The sequence below is a fragment of the Muntiacus reevesi genome, chromosome X, assembly GCF_963930625.1.
Source record: "Muntiacus reevesi chromosome X, mMunRee1.1, whole genome shotgun sequence".
Classification (NCBI taxonomy): Eukaryota; Metazoa; Chordata; class Mammalia; order Artiodactyla; family Cervidae; genus Muntiacus; species Muntiacus reevesi.
The window spans coordinates 89,739,847-89,760,327 of record NC_089271.1 but is presented as its reverse complement, the minus strand read 5'-3'; the positions used below and the strand labels follow the sequence as shown (position 1 = coordinate 89,760,327).

At 39.1% G+C, this 20,481-nt stretch overlaps 1 protein-coding gene across 3 annotated transcripts in view; it reads left to right on the top strand.

Moving 5' to 3' along the window:
• The window catches only part of PCDH19 (protocadherin 19), a 118,949-nt gene that overhangs the window by 68,172 nt on the left and 30,296 nt on the right, over positions 1–20,481 (top strand). For 2 of the 3 annotated variants that reach the window (XM_065916489.1, XM_065916488.1), the window contains one exon: positions 1,045–1,217. In XM_065916489.1, the coding sequence (XP_065772561.1) occupies positions 1,045–1,217 (173 nt within the window). The remainder of the gene's footprint in view (positions 1–1,044; positions 1,218–20,481) is intronic. The other variant, XM_065916490.1, reaches the window with a different exon arrangement.

Below are 20,481 nucleotides of genomic sequence, written 5' to 3'. Positions count from 1 at the left end.
GTGCATCACAGCTGCACATTCTGTCAGGACATACAAAGTGTTAGAAAGAGCAGATGAGGCCTCTGTGGATGTACCTGATGTATTATTCTCTATTTTTTGAGAAATGGTGTGGGGTTCTTGGGTAGTATGGTTAGTGCACGGAATGGTGGATTGATTTACTAGGTGCAAGAAAAATTTACCCACAAAGTCTTGAGCTGCAGGTTGCCATGTTCTTAGCATAACTGCACTCACTGTTTCCTCTGGTTCTCACTTTCATCTTACTTTCCATGCACCAAGACTCTCTTCTCAGCTCCTACCTCTCCTTTTTTTCTTTGACTCTGTCCCTCAGCCTCTCTCAGTTAAATCTGACCCAAGTTCTCTGATCCTGATAACTCTTTCTATTTGAATTGCATTATGTCAACTTCTGCCACTTTCATTTTCACAGTTGCTTAGTAGACATCTTTGGAGAGGCAGTATAAATAGGGGTGAAGGGGCCAGGCTCTGGAGTCAGACCACCTGTGTTTGGTCTTAAATCTGCTACATTTTAACCAGCTGTGTGAACTTGGACAAGTTATTCAACTTATGTGTGCCTCTTTTTTTTCATGAAATGTGAATGTTAATAACACCTTTCTTTTATAGAGTTGTGATTATTTTAAAAAGTTAACTCATATCAAGCACTTAGAACAGTGCCTCATGCACAGTAATCCCTCAGTAAACTTTAGCTGTTATTATTTTACTTTGATTGCATAAGAGGAAAAAACCTTCTGAAATGATGATGATTTTTTGCAGGTGGTTGTTTCAGAATTGTAGTTCCTTCTGCCTCGCCTGTAGTGATGCCTTGAAGATAAGTGAATGAAAGTGATTAGCTTCATCAGCATCCAATAGTGGGAACCTCTCTACAGTGTTAAGTTCCATAATTTTTAAACAGAAATTTTTCTTCCTCCTGCCCTGTTGGACCATATAGTCACTGTTGGCCTCATCACAGAGCTGACATCATCCTGGCTCTGAAATATTTTTAAAAATCAGATGTCACAGTTATAAATTATCATTCTTTCTTCAACCCAGCAGCTCCACCTTCAAGGACTTAGAGGGCAACAGCCTAAAGGATAGCGGCCATGAGGAGAGTGACCAGACCGACAGTGAACATGACGTCCAGCGAAGCCTGTATTGTGACACTGCTGTCAATGATGTGCTAAACACCAGTGTGACCTCCATGGGATCTCAGATGCCTGACCATGGTAAGGGCTGATTGGCTATAAGTTGCAACCATAGATTCCAAAGAACTCAGGATGTTAAGAGGCTCACTGTACTCCTGTACTTTTCTTTACTGTAATGAGTGTATGTTGAAGGTATGTATTATTCTCATGCCTCAGCAGCCCCTAAAGGGTTTTGAGATGTCCTGACACCTGTCCAGACTCTTCTTTGCCCTCTCTGAGTGGATTCACTATGATCATATAAACATTACGTTTAAGCACTTAAAAAGCTGACTACCTATGCATATTGCATACACACTTGTCAATCATAACTGCATCACACACATAGGAAATGAGCAGATGCCTTCTCACCAGGAATAAATGCTTCTTTTTGCTTTAGTACATAAATTCAACCGATCAGTTGAGTTGAAGAGAACACAGCACTTCTGACATCAATGGGGTGAATTTTATTTCCACATCAGGCTAGTTAGTTTTACCCAGAAGGAGACTCAGACCACATATTATATACTCTTTACTGAGTACAAGAGTACTGAGACAGAGTACAAGACTTCCCATTTTGTCTATGAGGTGGTGATGCCACCAAATCCCTCTAGCTACCAGGCAAATGCAAGCCCCTGGTCATAGGAGACACCAGAGTAAGAAAACATGGCTGACTTAATGTAACATTCTGTGCATGTCAAAAATGCCTCAAAGCACGTGTCAGGAATGACATCCTCATATATGAAGAAGAGTCTATTTTGGGAATCTAGCACACATGCTTTAGCAAGAGGAGCTATTTAAAACTGTTCCAAGCATAAACCAGGGTATAAAAACATTAGCAGAGTTCAGCTAAGGCAGAATGTTCAGATGGATTTGGGCACAAATGTCATTTTCGATGTTTTACTGATGCAAACATGTTAGGCAAACAACCTGTCTTTTTCAATTAAGAACTATGAATTCAGCTTGGTGTTTAGGCTCAGTGAAGCTTCAGAATGCTTGGCTATGTCTTGAGAGTAGCTAGACACAAGCTCAGCTGGAAGCCCCGCTGCTAAAAGGCTTAAAGATGAGAAAAGAAAATATGGTGATTATGTGCTGGTCTTCAACTATTTCATTTCACTGTATGCATCATTAAATGGCTTTGTTTTGGTTTTGTAAATGAATCCAAAGGAAAAAAAAATGCATGATCCACAAAGCAAAATGTTTTCTGTGGCGAAAAAGTTTGTCACTGTAGATTCTATTAGATTGTTTAATCCATCCCTTTCCCAGCAGATCCAAGTGTCAAAGTCTATAATACATGTAAGTCACTACCAATTGTGAGCTGCTGCCTTCCCTAATTGGTGAGTGGTGACATCTGCAGAGATAATATACTTTCCAAGCAACCTAAGACTAAAGATGAAAAAATTAAACATTTATATAACTGAAACAGAGGCTATTTAATTCTCAGAGGATTAGCAGCATGTCACAGAATACAGACTGATGTGTATCATTTACTAGTCTTGTGTCTCAAAGAAATGCTTTTTCATTTATATCAGAAAGGGTTTTAGTTAGATGCTCTCTAAAATGAAATAACTCCAGGAAAAGAAATAGTCATAATTGATTCTCACTTTGTGCCTGGCTAGAACAACATCTGCTTTTTTATGTCCCGTGTCTCCAGGAAAACAGTACCAGTGGACTGGAGCTAGTTTTGCTGAGGGGGTGTTTCTTACAAAAGGGATGTATTGTATGTATATCCTGTATATTGTGTAGTAATGAGGTTCTGAAGCAAATGTATGGCATCATCCCAAGACTGTCCTACATTTAAGGTGGGGATCACACACACACTTTTTTGCTGTTCTGTTTTGGCACACTTTTACATTTTGTTTCTCAGTATTCAGTTCTCATACATGTATCTTCATTTTTTTCCCATTGTTCTAGCAGTGGCTAAACCTTGAACCATCCTTCGTGTTTGTTGTTCTTTACAATTTGGTTGAGTCATTAAAGTTTAGGTACGAAGGGAATTCAGTCTTGCTTACATCTCTGGCTCTACCTTATGATATCCCAACACTACTGAGCTTTCTATAATGGTACCTAAGTGAAAGTGTTAGTGTCTCAGACGTGTCCAACTGTCTGCAACCCCATGGACTATAGCCTGCCAGGCTCTTCTGTCCTTGGAATTTTCCAGGCAAGAATTCTGGAGTGTGTAGACATCCCCTTCTCCAGGAGATCTTCTCAACCCAGAGATCGAACCCAGGTCTCCTGCATTGTAGGCAGATTCTTTACCATCTGAGTCACCAGGGAAGCCCCTAATGGTACTTAATTGTATCCCAAATCAACTCTAGGCTAGCCTCCTAAATGATGTCACCAGTTCACTTGGGCTGAGTATTGCTACCTCACACAAAAGCAATGATTGAAAAATTTATTGTTTTAGAATTTTCTCAAACTTGGATTCATATAATAAATGTTTTTCATTTTATCCTAAGGCACAGTAGTTGAAAGACAAATATGAACAAATTTATCATGTATGCCTGCCTGATCTGGTAACCATTCTAATTACATAACTAGTAATCATAATTAGTGTGGTTCTAGTTAGATTCATTCCAGGGCAACATGGTATTTTTGCTCCTGAGGACTACTGATCTAGAAAGGTGAGGAGGGAAAATGGAATCTCCTCTGGACTCATTCTGTGCTGAAAGTCTCAAAGATATTTTGAGGAAAAAAGGTCTCAGTTCTCTTTGGTTCACTGATACTATGTTAGGCATCTCAAACCAAAGTACCCCGAAATCCAAAAGGTGCCAGAGCTGAACTATTTTTGAGATTTGAATGGATGTCTCTGGAGAAGAATAAGGGTTAAAATGATGCTGTCAGACTAACTCTGATCCTGATAATTATTTTTTCTGGTTCTATCAGAATTACTACAAAGTTGGACCAAATATACCCAATACAGTTCACCTTACACCTTTGTTTGGGGGAATTTAGCTCACCTTGGATTTCATGTCTGTAGATCTCTCTGTGATGTTTCCAATCTGGATATTAGTGCAGAATTTTTCTTTGCATATATATGGACATATGAATGATGAAGAACCTCAGGATTTTCCAAATAAAGATACTTTTATGCAACTGTTAATTTTTTCCTTGAACAGGAACAAGTTGTTCAGTGAGCTCATATTGTGTTGCCAGTGTTTGAGGAAAATGTACAAACAGCATTTGCTTCTCATTTTCTTAGATACCAGGGCCCTATGCTTCTTCACACTGCCAAAACTTGCTTTGGAGTTTATTCTTTTAACTATACTATAGCTAAAGAGTGCTCAGTGTGAATGTCAAGGGTGCTTTGAGATTCTCAGATCCCTTAATTTTCGGTTACTTTTCTCTGAGAACATTCCTAGACAAGGGAACCCAGGATCACTATATTTAACCAAAGGAGAATGGCTGGAAGAATTTTGTACTCAGAGGGCAAGAGTCTGGATTTAGACCCTTGACTTCAGATTGTGGGTTTTTTTTATTTGTTTGTTTGTTTTACTTTTACTTTTAATGGAAACATACTGCTTATAGTCAATATGTTCTACATTTTACTAATTTGGGTAGATAAAGAATTCATTCAAATAATATTGAGTTGCCCAAGAGATGCAGAGCCAGAAACAGTGCTCCAAATGATAACATAGAACTTGTGTGGTGAGATCACCACTGCTGTTGCTGTATACAGAATCCCCAGCTTACACTATTGACACCATGGATGCTGGGCTCTGGGTGTCCCTGCTACTGCCACCTGGATACCTTGGGTTACCCATCACCCAGATGGAATTTCCACAGCCCCCATTCCTTTGTCGAGGAAAGCAATAGCAACCCACTCCAGTACTCTTGCCTGGAAAATCCCATGGATGGAGGAGCCTGGTAGGCTGCAGTCCATGGGGTCGCTAGGAGTCGGACATGACTGAGTGACTTCACTTTCACTTTTCACTGTCATGCACTGGAGAAGGAAATGGCAACCCACTCCAGTATTCTTGCCTGGAGAATCCCAGGGATGGGGGAGCCTGGTGGGCTGCTATCTATGGGGTCACACAGAGTTGGACACGACTGAAGCGACTTAGCAGCAGCATTCCTTTATACCATCAGCTTACTTTTTTTTTTAATCTTAAAAAAATTTAATTGGAAGGCAGTTACAGTATTTTTTATTTTAAATTTATTTATTTTTAATTGAAGGATACTTACTTTACAGAATTGTGTTGGTTTTGGTTTTTTCTGATTGCCCCAACCAAACACATCTGTGAGCTGGGTCAGGGTGGAGATAAGATGGAATGGTAAGAATCTCTGCTTTCTGAATTATTATCAATCCTAGTATCACTCGCAACATGCCTAAAACCTGATCAGTGGGTTGATGAATTGACTGAGCCAAATTTCCTAGTTGCCAGGTGTCTGAATTACATTTATCATCTATAGTGCCTTTGAATTAATATGTCTCAGCTCGCCCCCAGTACTGTAGCTCTTGTCATGGCTTCCCAGAAAAGCAGCTGATGGAGCGTTCTTTATCCTATACTTTCTACTGGCATATGGCACTTTTTGCAATGCTATGTCTCTGTAGCTCTCAGAGTACCTTGAAAACAAGTCAGTGTTGTCACTCAGCATATTTTACCACCTGATTTGGTGCTGAGTTGGGGAGTCACACTCAAATCTTTTAACCAATGTTTTCCCTCCCTGAATTTGAGTTATTTGGTAAAATTACACCTTCTGGCGAGGACAAAAATTTTGCCCTATGCAATTTCTGCAGACAATCTCTAAGAAGAGTAACCAAAAAGTAGAGTGCTCAGAGGTGCCAGAGGCTCGTGGGTTTGTTGCACATTTGGGAGTTTCACAGGACTGCAACCCCTTCCTGTTGAGGTGATTTCTGGGTTGAATAGTGCTGGGTTTAATAGGCTTTTGTCTCCTTGCTTCTTTGCATTCTCATTTGTGATGAGTGTATATCCCATTATGAATACTCAAATGTGTAATTCTGATGAAATTAGAGTTTATGGGTTCATGTCTTAGAACTGTACATACTCATCCCAAGCCCAGCTAATTTGTTTCAAATCACACTCGATCTCTCTTACCTTATGCTTTAATTATTGATTATAAATTCATCAGCTGAAAAGATGAATTTAATTGCTATAATATGCACCTAATTTGGAGCTCACTACAACACTGAATTGGTTTTCCTCCCATGCTAATTGATACCAAATGGAAGCAATGTACAGAAATTTGTGAGAACATCTATCTGATTTTCACATCCAAAAGCACCCAGATGCAATATAATGATTGCTTTATTTCTGAAAGTGTAGGTTCTTTGCATTTTCCTAAACTTATTCATTTGCTATTTTCATCACCTGTATATCATTTAACATGTTTGTTGTGTAAAACATGGATTTAAAGAACTTGAGCTGTGCCTAAGGCAACCGCTGTTGCAAATTAGTCATGAAACTATTCTGGAGGCTGCACACTATGCATATTCTAGTTCCAAGCACAGGTGTATTAGGACATTTACACTTTCAACACTTTATCAACAATATGTAATTTCGTTTCCTATAGCCTTTTAATGAAATTATGATTCCATGACTGAACATCCCTTCCTTATCCTCTTACCTATCCCCTGACTCACCTCTCACCTCACTAAATTGCCAAATATTCATTTCAATTAGTCTCTTAGCAAAATAGGGAGTTCTCAATGGAGAATATTTTGTGACATTGCAAGACAGGGTGCTGCTGGGCTCCAGAAATGGTAGCATGAACCAGATGTTCATAGAGTAATTGAAAATTCCATTTTATCAGATAGCATTTGCTGTCAAAAAGGTTTATCTTTACTTCAACAAAGAGGTTGATTAGCTCCCCCTGGACTCAAATTAGCATCTTTGAGGCTTGATATACTGTTTTGTAATTCATGTGGTTATTTCTCCCCTAGTTTTGCACATATAGAATTGTTTAAAGATTGTCTTTAGCCTCTTGAAAACATACCAGGTAAAATGTTTAATTACTTGAACACAGTAATGTATATGTATACAGAGTTTCTATATATATGGCTTTCAGGTTTTCTTATCTTGCCTCAGGTATACAACATTCTAATACCAGGTAGGAACGATCCATATATAGATATTGTTATTCATTCATTCAGCAATATGTCCAGCTCTGGGAAAGTGCCAGCTACTTCTGTTATTGACTGTGAAAATTACCACCTTTTTAGATTTGCTTATCTGGGTTTTACTGGGGTGACCAAGTTCAGCTCAATGATGAAATGAATAACTCTTTCTTATTTTAGAAATATTTCTAAGAATAGAGCCTGGGACTAATATGGACCTTATTAATATTGTGCCCATAAAGCAGAAGAAACTATAAAAGAAGATGGTTACAGTCAAGATCATATTTTTAATAAGAGTATCATGAAAGAGTCTTCCTTGATGTTCTAATTTGAAGTCACAATGTTAAGGATTTTCTTTTTAAATTCGTCTGCTCTGAGATTGAACTTCCTGCTTAATTGTAGTTAATGTCATTGTAAAATCGTAAGTTTAATCTCTGACATGCCTATTTACCTTTCTGGTTAGGAAGTACTCAGTGATATTCAATACCCAGTCTCTCTTTCCTCCTGAGGTCCAGGACCTTTATGCATTCTCAGTCTTAGCAATGGCTGGGTAGGTGGGAAGAGAGGTGACAGGTGGATGCTTTTGTTTATTTCAACTACATTGTTGCACTAGATAAATGGACTCCTTCCAAAGCATTATTTACATTTTATTGGTAAGGTGGCCACTAAAATAAAATGTTGTCCTTAACTAATGGAAGGTCTCCCCGGGTAGCTCAGCTGGTAAATCATCTACCTGCAATGCAAGAGCCCAGTTTAATTCCTGGGTTGGGAAGTTTCCCCAGAGAAGGGATAGGCTACCCACTCCAGTAATCTTGGCCTTCCCTGGTGGCTCAGATGGTAAAGAATCCGCCTGCAATGTGGGAGACCTGGGTTCAATCCCTGGGTTGGGAAGATCCTGTGGAGGAGGGCATGGCAACCCACTCCAGTATTCTTGCCTGGAGAACCCTTGTGGACAGAGGAGCCTGGTGGACTATAGTTTATGGGGTTACAAAGGGGGTACATGACTGAACAAGAGCAGCCCAGCCGAATAAATGGAAACATCCATGCTCTTAGTAGTTGTTTGCTAGCGTTATTTTGGCTTAGGCTTTTTGGTCAGAATTCTTTTAGGACAGTGCAAGTTTATCTACTTTGAAATAAAAGCATTCTTCCTCTTTTTTATATAATAATGTTTTCTTGATCCACTTGGAACTTTTAGTTGTCTCAAAGTCATTGTCTATTTTAAATTTTATTATTATTAATAATTACCTATAGTAAAGGATTCATTATTCACCAAAAGAATAAATACCAAGGGCTTTCCTGACTGGTTGACACTGAGAATTTCCATATTTCTGAGCACTTGGAAAGAATTGGAGGATGGAGGCTATATAAAGGGAGCACACTGAGCAGTTAAGAATTTCATTCTCTAGAAGTTTATGGCCCAGTAGCACAAATGGTCTAGTATGGAATAGATTGCATGGGATCAGTGAAGGAATTAATTAAGACAACTTCAGCTGGAAAGCAAAATCCTTTTCAAAAGACACTTTGGTGTAATAGGATTCCTTTGGAGGAATACTGGAAGCCAGGCCCCGAGATAGCATGTGAGATAAAATTAAGCTCTATTTGGGTGATTTGCTAGGTGAATTTTTTCCAATTGCTTCATGATAAATCAAGTTCTGTCGGCCATGGTAAATAGGGATGCTGGCAATAGGACAACAGATGAGAAGCAAATCAAATTTTTTTATAGGGATAAATCATATGATTGATTCACATACTGAAACAGTTCATTGAAATATCAAGATCATTATCTTCTTTGGGTTTTTCAATCTATTTAACATTATTTCTGTCCCATCATTAAGATGGTTAGGTAAATAGGGATGCTGGCAATAGGACAACATATGAGAAGCAAATCAAATTTTTTTATAGGGATAAATCATATGATTGATTCACATACTGAAACAGTTCATTGAAATATCAAGATCATTATCTTCTTTGGGTTTTTCAATCTATTTAACATTATTTCTGTCCCATCATTAAGATGGTTAAGCACCATAAATAAACTCCATCAGGATGGGAAAACAAACTGAACTTTCCATTTAAATATTTATGAAATATTTTTTTCTGTTCATCTTCCCTTTAACTCTTTTCTCGTGAAATAAATATGAAGAATTGAGTCCTGATTTAAAAAGCAATTTCAAGAATACCAAAATCATGTATTACTTCCTTACTGTATAGACAAAATATCTGTGAGATGGCTTTCCTCTCTTACTGTAGGTGCTTTTTTATCATCCAGGATCAGGTCTTTGCCCCAGGTATTTTTGATATTTGTCCTTACCAGGTGGCTCATTATCTGTTTATTTTGGGCCAATGAAAGCTAATTTGACACATCCACTTTGGAAGTGTGGCTTGACAAAGAAGTCTTTTCAATTTCTCTTCCTATAAGGCTTACCTCCAATAAAACTTTAGCCATGGAAAAATCACCAAGGACCAAATTGGAAAAGGTTTGAACTGACCTTTGGAGCCATCAGAAGAGTTGTTGTTTAGAGACTTACGCACAGCATAAGGTGGGTAGACAAAACAGATGCTTCTGCAAGTAGGAAGGATGGAGCCCTTAAACCAGTTATTTTGCCATGTAGAGAGACTACAAGGCAGTTACCCATGGTGGCCTAAAGAGATTATCAGTAGACTGTCAGTATCTAGAGTCACTTTAGAGCAAATCCTTCAGTACTAAGCATTTGTGTGCAGGTGAAAAGTCAGAAGAATATTGTGGGATTTTAGGTATTATGATGAAATACTGGATATGGTAAATACTGGTTATTGCCCCAAAATGTGCACCCCAAAGATCTACTGTTGTAGTTGGAGGAATAGGTGTGATAGGTAGGTACCAGAGGTGATTTGAAAGGTACTAAATTCAGAAGGGGCCAAAGGAGGTTATCAGAAAATGAATTCTGGGTGAATTCATTCAAAATTCTGTTTCATTGAGGTGGCCTCATGAAAGAGAGACATTTTGTCTTTTGAAGGTTTCTGGCTATCAGAAATAATAATTCCATTCCATTATTCTTCACAACAACATAGGCAACAAACTTGTAAGCTATTAAATATGAAACAATAGGCAACATCACATTTTTAGTTCTTTCAAATCTTGACTTTCATGGCAAATGAGACTCTTTAGGTTCCTGTCTTATTTGAACAGGAAGATTTTTGGCAGAAGTTAAAACCTTTAAAACACAGTCATCTCCCCCTACTCCAGTTGGCTAAGTCTTCAGTTCAGTTCAGTCATGTAGTCATGTCCGACTCTTTGTGACCCCATGGACTGCAGCATGCTAGGCTTCCCTGTCCATCACCAACTCCTGGAGCTTGCTCAAACTCATGTCCATTGAGTCTGTGATACTATCCAATCATCTCATCCTCTGCCATCCCCTTCTCCTCCCACCTTCAATCTTTCCCAGCATCAGGGTCTTTTCCAATGAGTTAGTTCTTTGCATCAGGGGGCCAAAGTATTGGAGTTTCAGCTTCAACGTCAGTCCTTCCAATGAATATTCAGGACTAATTTCCTTTAAGATTGACTGGTTGGATCTCCTAGCAGTCCAAGGGATTCTCAAGAGTCTTCTCCAACACCACAGTTCAAAAGTATCAATTCTTAGGTGCTCAACTTTCTTTATAGTCCAACTCTCACATCCATGCATGACTACTGGAAAACCCTTCGCTTTGACTAGATGGACCTTTGTTGGCAAAGTAATATCTCTGCTTTTTAATGTGCTGTCTAGGTTGGTCATAGCTTTTCTTCCAAGGAGCAAGCTTCGTTTAATTTCAAGGCTACAGTCACCACCTGCAATGATTTTGGAGCCCACAAAAATAAAGTCTCTCACTGTTTCCATTGTTTCCCCATCTGTTTGCCATGAAGTGATGGGACTGGATGCCATGATCTTTGTTTTTTGAATGTTGAACTTTAAGTCAACTTTTTCACTCTCCTCTTTCACTTTCATCAAGAGGATCGTTAGTTTTTTGCTTTCTGCCATAAGGTTGGTGTCATACCTAATCCTCACTGGTAAACCTGAGAATTCTAATTGTCATTAGAATCATCTAGACACTGTCCCATCAATTCAGGCTCCAACTAATATAAGCAAGTCCCATTGAGTCAGTAAAACAGCTTCTACCCTATTCCTTTTCTTTAAGATCAACACCACTAGTGTGCCTGTAAATCTGAAGACAAGCGTAGCATCATAGTGACTAAGAATACAGATTTTGGAATAAGACAAAGTGCCATGCTTATCTTTGTTTCTTAATAGCTATTAACCTTACTCAAATAACTTATTTTTTGAGCCCTAAATATTATCATCTACAAAATAGGAGTAAACACAGAAATTACTTGTCAGGGTGGTTGTGAGATAATCCAGGTAAAGCACTTAGTGTTATTTCCTGACACATAGTGAGTGCTCAAAAATAGAAAGTGCTATTATTACTATGGAGATTTCAGTTTTCAAAATATCTACTTTGCATGATTTCAGAGCCTCTCATCTGCTTACTGCTATCTATAACACCTTTAACAGAGGGTCAGGCATTTCATTTTACAATTATAGTTCAAATTTCAAGTAGCCTTTGGGAAGAGGAAATGCAATTATTCTGTTTCACACTAAGTTGTAAATGAGTGCTATTAGATTGTTTCTAACTTTGGGATTTGGTGTGTGTGTGTGGGAGAGATGGTTTCTAGAATATTGAAGAATATAAGAGTCTCAGCAGGTGGGGAAAAGCACTGAAAAGGAGTGTCAAAGAAGACAACCTCATGGGTTTGCCCAGAACTATCAATGTCCAAATGAATGCTGAATAATTATTTGATTTACTCACTGTGAAATATCTGAATGCTGAAAAGCTGCCTTCACTATCAAATCATGTTTCTGAATTAGCCCAGTCTTTGGTTTGAGATATTAAAGAGTGTCCACTGAAGGTTCTTACTGATGCTGGAAATGTGGCCTCTGTGCACCAGTGACCAATAGAATTTTGGAGACAGAGTTTTGGGTGAAGTAGAAAGAAGAGCTTTATTGTTTTGCCAGGCAAAGGGGATACAGCAGGCTAATGCCTCAAAATCTGTCCTAAGTCAGGAGGATTTGGTGAGTTTTATAGCAAGGGTTCAACAGTGGTGATACTAAGGATCAGGGTGTGTGTAGGGCCTTCACATCTTTAATCTGGCTTCAGATAGTCTCTTGATGAACTTCTCTGGTTCCTTTAAACTGGCCTCAGGTAGTCTCCTGATGAGTTTCTCTCTTGATGTTATTAAACTGTGATCTTTTCTGGAATTAAGGATGCTAACATCTTCCATTTGTTGGGGTAGTTCCAAAGAAGAGCAAGGAGAGATAAAAAGCCTTCTTCAGCGACCAATGCAAATAGAGGAAAACAACAGAATGGGAAAGACTAGAGATCTCTTCAAGAAAATTAGAGATCCCAAGGGAACATTTCATGCAAAAATGGGCTCAATAAAGGACAGAAATGGTAGGGACCTAACAGAAGCAGAAGATATTAAGAAGAGGTAGCAAGAATACACAGAAGAACTGTACAAAAAAGATCTTCATGACCCAGAAAATCACGATGGTGTGATCACTCACCTAGAGTCAGACATCCTGGAATGTGAAGTCAAGTGGGCCTTAGGAAACATCACTATGAACAAAGCTAGTGGAGGTGATGAAATTCCAGTTGAGCTATTTCAAATCCAGAAAGATGATGCTGTGAAAGTGCTGCACTCAATATGCCAGCAAATTTGGAAAACTCAGCAGTGGCCACAGGACTGGAAAAGGTCAGTTTTCATTCCAATCCCACAGAAAGGCAATCCCAAAGAATGCTCAAACTACCACACAGTTGCACTCATCTCACACACTAGTAAAGTAATGCTTAAAATTCTCCAAGCTGGACCTCAGCAATATGTGAACCGTGAACTTCCAGATGTTCAAGCTGATTTTAGAAAAGGCAGAGGAGCTAGAGATCAAATTGCCATTATCCACTGGATCATTGAAAAAGTAAGAGAGTTTCAGAAAAGCTTCTGCTTCTGCTTTATTGACTGTGTCAAAGACTTTGACTGTGTTGGTCAAAACAAACTGTGGAAAATTCTGAAAGAGTGGAATACCAGACCCCCTGAACTGCCTCCTGAGAAATTTGTATGCAGATCAGGAAGCAACAGTTAGAACTGGACATGGAACAACAGACTGGTTCCCAAAAGGACAAGGAGTATGTCAAGGCTGTATATTGTCACCCTACTTATTTAACTTATATGCAGAGTATATCATGAAAAACGCTGTGCTGGAAGAAGCACAAGCTGGAATCAAGATTGCCAGGAGAAATATCAATAACTTCAGATAGGCAGATAACACCACCCTTATGGCAGAAAGTGAAGAGAAACTAAAAAGCCTCTTGATGAAAGTGAAAGAGGAGAGTGAAAATGTTGGCTTAAAGCTCAACATTCAGAAAACTAAGATCATGGCATCTGGTCCCATCACTTGGCAAATAGGTGGGGAAACAGTGGAAACAGTGACAGACTTTATTTTTCTGGGCTCCAAAATCATTGCAGATGGTGATTGCAGCCATGAAATTTTTTAAAAGACGCTTACTCCTTGGAAGGAAATTTAGAACCAACCTAGATAGCATATTAAAAATCAGAGACATTACTTTGCCAACAAAGGTCCGTCTAGTCAAGACTATGGTTTTTCCAGTAGTCATGTATGGATGTGAGAGTTGAACTATAAAGAAAGCTGAGCACACAAGAATTGATGTGTTTGAACTGTGGTGTTGGAGAAGACTCTTGAGAGTCCCTTGGACTTTGAGGAGATCCAACCAGTCCATGCTAAAGGAGGTCTGTCCTGGGTGTTCATTGGAAGTACTGATGTTGAAGCTGAAACTCCAGTACTTTTGCCACCTGATGCCAAGAACTGAGTCATTGGAAAAGATCCTGATGCTGGGAAAGATTGAGGGCAGGAGGAGAAGGGGATGACAGAGGATGAGATGGTTGGATGGCATCATCGACTCAATGGACATGGTTTGGATGGACTCTGGGAGTTGGTGATGGACAGGGAGGCCTGGCGTGCTGAGGTTCATGGGGTTGCAAAGAGTTGCACAGGACTGAGAAGAGTTCAAAGATATTGTTGTGTGTATCCCTTAAGGCAAAATCAGGGTCCTGCTCCAAGGCTACACTATTGTTTCTTGACTGCTCTCCTTTCCTGTCTCTGCTTCCCCTCCCTTCCCTAATTAGCAACTGTTTAAATCTGTCCTTTAGAACTCAGAGAAGGTCACCGAGGCTGGAGTCTATTTCCTACAAACAAGAAATCGGGAACATGGAAAGGTTTCTGTGCCCAGGAGCCCCACAGGATCCTCCTTGGTTTCATTGTGGAACTGCAAAGAGAGGTCCATGTTAATTTACATTACAAAATGCACATATTCTTGAGCACCTGTGGTAAGGCAAGCAAAGTTCTAGTTCTTTTCTGTTGGCATTGACTCTGCTTTGCTTTCCCTCTGCAAAAATGTGCATATCCCAACTCCCAGGGGCTCTATCCTTCCCTGCTCTCCTCTTGCCTCACTGCTCTTAAATGGCTAATGGGACATCATTTTGATTCCTTTTTTTGTTGTTATTTCTACCTCATGCCCAGACTTCCATTAAAAAGTAAATGAGGAGATACATTTTTCATTTATAGTTTTTCCTCTAAAAAAAGTCACACTGCAAAGAATCCTTTCTATTCTTTTTTTCTGCCAGTGGATTGAAAAATACCCAGCTAGTACCTGAAAGGTCATATCTCCTTGTCATATGAATGAGCTCACAGCAGGTCCTTTGGGACAGTGTCATCTGAGCAATGGTGGGAATTTATGTGTCTTTGGATTTCTGCCTCTTTTGTAGTGAAAAAATGAATTTGTTCATGATAGAAAAAAAAAATTCAAGCAAAGCCCCTTAATAAAATTCTCTCTATATAAATGCCAAGGGAGAGCCACTCAAGTACTCAGTTGATAAATGAATTTTCTTTCTTTCTTTTTACACTTGCCTTGTTTAGAGCTGTTTATCATATATTAATGTAAGTCAGGTGACTCATCTTCACTGGTTATAGTGCAATGAATTTAGTTGGCAGGCTGTGGTTTTTGTCATAAAATGCTTTGGCTTATAATGGACCTTATGGCATGTTTGTGTTTGCCAACAGATTGAGTTGGAGAGAGAGAAGGACAGAGAATGAGAGAGGGAGTGAGGACACACACACAGACTAGCATGGAATTGTTGTTGTTTAATCACTAAGTCATGTCTGACTCTTTTGCGACCCATGGACTGTAGCCCACCAAGTTCCTCTGTCCATGGGGTTTCCCAGGCAAGAATACTGGAGTGCATTGCCATTTCCTTCTCCAGGAGATCTTTCCAAATCAGGGATAGAATCCACATCTCCTGGATTGGCAGGCAGATTCTTTACCACTAAGCCACCAGGGAAGCCCAGAGTGGAATTTAGTTCAGTTCAGACACTCAGTCATGTCCAACTCTTTGTGACCCCATGAATTGCAGCATGCCAGGCCTCCCTGTCCATCACCAATTCCAGGAGTTTACTCAAACTTATGCCCGTCGAGTCGGTGATGCCATCCAGCCATCTCATCCTCTGTCATTCCCTTCTCCTCCTGCCCCCAGTTCCTCCCAGCATCAGGGTCTTTTCCAATGAGTCAACTCTTCGCATCAGGTGGCCAAAGTATTGGAGTTTCAGCTTCAGCATCAGTCCTTCCAATGAACACCCAGGACTGATCTCCTTAGGATGGACTGGTTGGATCTCCTTGCAGTCCAAGGGACTCGCAAGAGTCTTCTCCAACCCCACAGTTCAAAAGCATCAATTTTTTGGTGCTCAGCTTTCTTTATTGTCCAACTCTCACATCCATACATGACTACTGGAAAAACTGTAGCCTTGACTAGACGGACTTTTCTTGGCAAAGTAATGTCTATGCTTTTTAATATGCTATCTAGGTTGGTCATAACTTTCCTTCCAAGGAATAAGTGTCTTTTAATTTCATGGCTGCAATCACCATCTCCAGTGGTTTTGGAGCCCAAAAAAATAAAGTCTGACACTGTTTCCACTGTCTCCCCATCTATTTCCCATGAAGTGATGGGACCAGATGCCATGATCTTAGTTTTCTGAATGTTGAGCTTTAAACCAACTTTTTCACTCCCCTCTTTCACTTTCATCAAGAGGCTTTTTAGTTTCTCTTCACTTTCTGCCATAAGGGTGGTGTCATCTGCATATCTGAGGTTATTGATATTTCTCCCGGCAATCTTGATTCCAGCTTGTGCTTCTTCCAGCTCAGTGTTTCTCATGATGTACTCTGCATATAAGGGAGATGCAAAAAGGACTTATAGCACAGGAACACACAGTGTTTTTTAAAAAAAGGCAGATTCTGAAAATCAAAAACAAACTTTCCTAGCCTGAACATAACATCTGATGATCAATGTAAATGGAAGGGCATAGTTTTTGCCTTCCTAAAAATTGCAATCCACATAATCCACTCAGAATCCAGTAATCTGTGTCACAGTCAATATGCAAAATGCTGAAAAGATCATTATAGTCCTAAAATGATTTAATGCCATTTCCCATGGGAAAGAGAAGTGTAGTTTTCACTCTGTTATTTATTTATCACAGAGCCCTGGATAAGTCACTAACCTCTCAAAATTTTAATTCTTATATTTATAGAGGGGCTGATGAACAATATTGGAATAATTTTGCTAGGCTCAATAACCATTGTGCTTTTTATATGTGCATAATACCTTTTCTTGGTACAATATTGTGAGTCAGATATCTGTTTTTTTTCTCTGCCCTTCTTCTCCTTGCCTTTGGACCTGAGCACTTTACTATCAGCACAATCTAGTTTAGCAGATAATCACTGACCTGAGAGTCAGGGGCTTTTGGTTCTCATTATGTTGCACAAATTCATAGCTGTATGGCTGTATGCAAGTTACTTGTCCTGTCCAGGCTTTGGGTTTCTCATCTGTAGAACAGAGGTTATTGGTAGTACCTGCCTAATAAGGTGATTGTAAGGATTAAATGAGATAATGTATGTAAAAAACTTGTATGTATGGAAATGTATGTAAAAGTACCTGTTTTACAGTAGACATTCAAAGAATGATGCTGGTAAGATGATGCTGATGAAGTCATTCTCCTTGTTGGCTTATTTTCCCTCTTCAATTATCTATATCTCTGTCTTACTTTAAAATCTTGGGGAAAGTTTAAGTCCTATAAACAGCCTTGCTTGACTGATATCTCCTTTACTTGGCACCTCTGCAACAACTATATACACAGTTTATATCACATTAATTTGCATTTTGCCTTTTTTTAATATAAAATGAAGGGGTTGATGGTTATTAGGACCTTTCAACTCCCAAGCTCTTTTTATTATACAGTTTGGGTTCTGGGCACAATCTTTTTAGGTTCCTGAGCACAGAGCCATTTGACAGTGAACCTGTAATGAGTACCATACTCAGGTTAACAGATGATATGGTGTGTTTGCTTTGAGGGGTAGTTGTTCTTTCTTAATATCATCCCTTTGGTGTTCCTTTCTTGGAAACTGCTCAATGGCAATGTCATGAAGCATGGGGTGAAAATACAACTGAAGTAGCAGGTCACTTGTCTATTTCAGAAAAAAATTATGGTTAAAAACTAGGGATCAGTGAAGTTCTACCAAGAAGGGACTTTTTACCCTATTGTTAGAGGCCAAACAAGGGAACAGTGGACTTAGATTGTCTGTTCATTCTTCTTTCCCTAAGCAAGTTGACCATACCTGGTTGGTACTGTCTCCATTTTCCTTAAACATCATTTAGGACTCCTCCCTGGCTACCATGTCACCCCTCTCACAGTCAACCTCTTCTTCTTAAATCTAACACGCTAAGCCAAATCTGTTGTCATTTCTTCTATGGGGTCAGTTGTTAGCTGCTAACTTTACTATAGACTCTCCCCCCCCACACACACTTTTCCCATTGATTTTTTTTAGTTCTTTCTCCAAATCTCCCTCTTTTAAGCTCAGCTTAATTCTGTCCTCTTTTCTTCTAGGGACGACTTCTCAATCATCATTATATTTTTATGAAAAATAGAGATGTTTTTAATGACATCAAGTAAGAATTTCTTGGGTTACAGTGTTCCCTTATAGAAGATTTTTATGACTTCTTTTCATTTGGTAGAGTTGACCTCTTTATTACTTTTCCCCTCCTTCCACACAGCTCATAACACACTCCTATGAATAGAGAAGACCCTTAATGGACAAATGTTGATCAGTTCATTGCTTTGAACACTACCAAACAGCAGATGCCAACCACCAATGTTTGATCTCCAGGGCAGTTCTCATCTACCTCATTCTATAGATACCGGAGGTAAAATGATTAAGACAGAGCGAGAATCAGAAGAGAGTTTACATTTCCTGGATTTGTTATGTGACTCCAGAGCATTGTTCTTTTTCCATTTGAAACCTCAAAGGATACTGGACTGGCAGAAAGTTTTCATTCCTGTTACGAAAGGACTACACCCTCCAATTTAGAGGAAATGTTGCTTAGGGAAACTGCAGCAGAATATAACAGTAGAGCCAGAAAGATCAGGGAGGTAGAAGTATTACTATGAGATGGAAGGAAGGGAATGGCATGCCTAACTAGCCCAGGGGTCATGTTTGATAGTACGTGGGTGTGTCTACAGTGTTGGGATCTGTATAGACTTTTTATTTTGTTTCTTAACATTTTACTCTTTGAGTTGGCCTGCTGTGCAATCTGTGTCACTGGCAATTTCATTGACCACAACACTTTAGTTGAATCACAACTTGAGTCTTCTTGAAGTTTCCTTCCCTCTAACCTTGATAATTTCTTGCTCATGTTGGGGCTTAAAACTTTTTCTTTCAAAAATGCCTGATGAAATTAAAATCTTTGCCTTCTGTTCCCCTCATCATTTCCTCTGATCTGGACTATTTTGGGTCAAATATTTTCATTAAGATAAATGTCTTGTTTTATCAGATGGCTTCATTCTTTTTCACTTAAGGGACTGCAAGTTTGTTGAGCCCCAATCATTCTAGATTGGTTTATTCTTTGTGGTACTGTATGGGGATTTTGGTGATAGTCATTTCTCAAAGATGATCTAAAAAAATATTTTCCACATGGTTAAAACACCCTGTGATTACTCTTCACCTCCTAATATTTATTATGGTCTTTCCTATTGTTTTTTTCTTTTTATTGGGATTTTTGCTGTTTGGGGGGAAAACCCTTGATTCAGGCATCTGGGTTCAAGTCCTGGATCTGTTACTGACTTCATTTGTGATCTTAAATGACTTACTTCTTTATCATATTGGGCCCCAGTTCCCTCATCTGTAGATGAAGAGTTCAGGCTGGAATGATTTATAGGGACTTACTATTGCTGATTCTTTATGAATGTTCAATTTTCATTAGTATGAAAATATGAAGTAGATGTAGAAAGGGAAGCAGAAGGCATGCTAGTTAGATTTTCCTTTGTATTTCTAAAGACCAAGGCGGAATAGGAAATGTGACTCATCCATGTGGCTTTGGGTTGTAAAAATCCTTCTGTTGTGGCAAATGAAATTAGGGTGAAACATTGGTGAAGATAGCGTGGATTAAACATTCTGAGTTTCTTCCTCTTCTTTGATTTGTTTACATGTGTTTAGGATAACTCTGCTTTCAAGTGTGTGTATTTTTGTGAAAATGGTCCTCCTTTCCTTTTACAACTGATTCATGTTCTCATCTTCCTTTTCCCTTACTGAATCATCAATTTCCGAATAGTTTGCAATTTTCAACTTAATTAGGTCTTTCCCCTAAGTGAAGAACACATATGTTGCCCCTCTGTTGCTTTGGTTGCTGCCTCTGCCTTTCCCCAAATGGAACGGTTAACTCTTTCTTTCAATTTCTTAGGTATTCATTTGTTCAGGACTCCTAGCCCATCTCCTGGTGATGCAAGTCCCAAATCTGATGACCAAAGTTGTTCCTTTTGGTGCCTTTCAATCTTTGGGAGAAATTAATTCACATGAAATGGAGGATTTAGGAATCTTTCAGAGCTCAGTTTGCCTCATTATCTCCATTTGCCTCATTATAGGAGACATTTTTAATAATGTGGAAAATATTTGCTAAATAATTTTTTAATAATCTCCAGTGATTCTGTTATTCAGCCTTTTGAGATGCTAATTAGTCTGTGAGGAGAACCTAAGCCAATATCCCTGATGTGGTTTGGATGGAGAAATAGAGGATAAGAAAGATCCTAAACAAGAGAGTCTGAAATG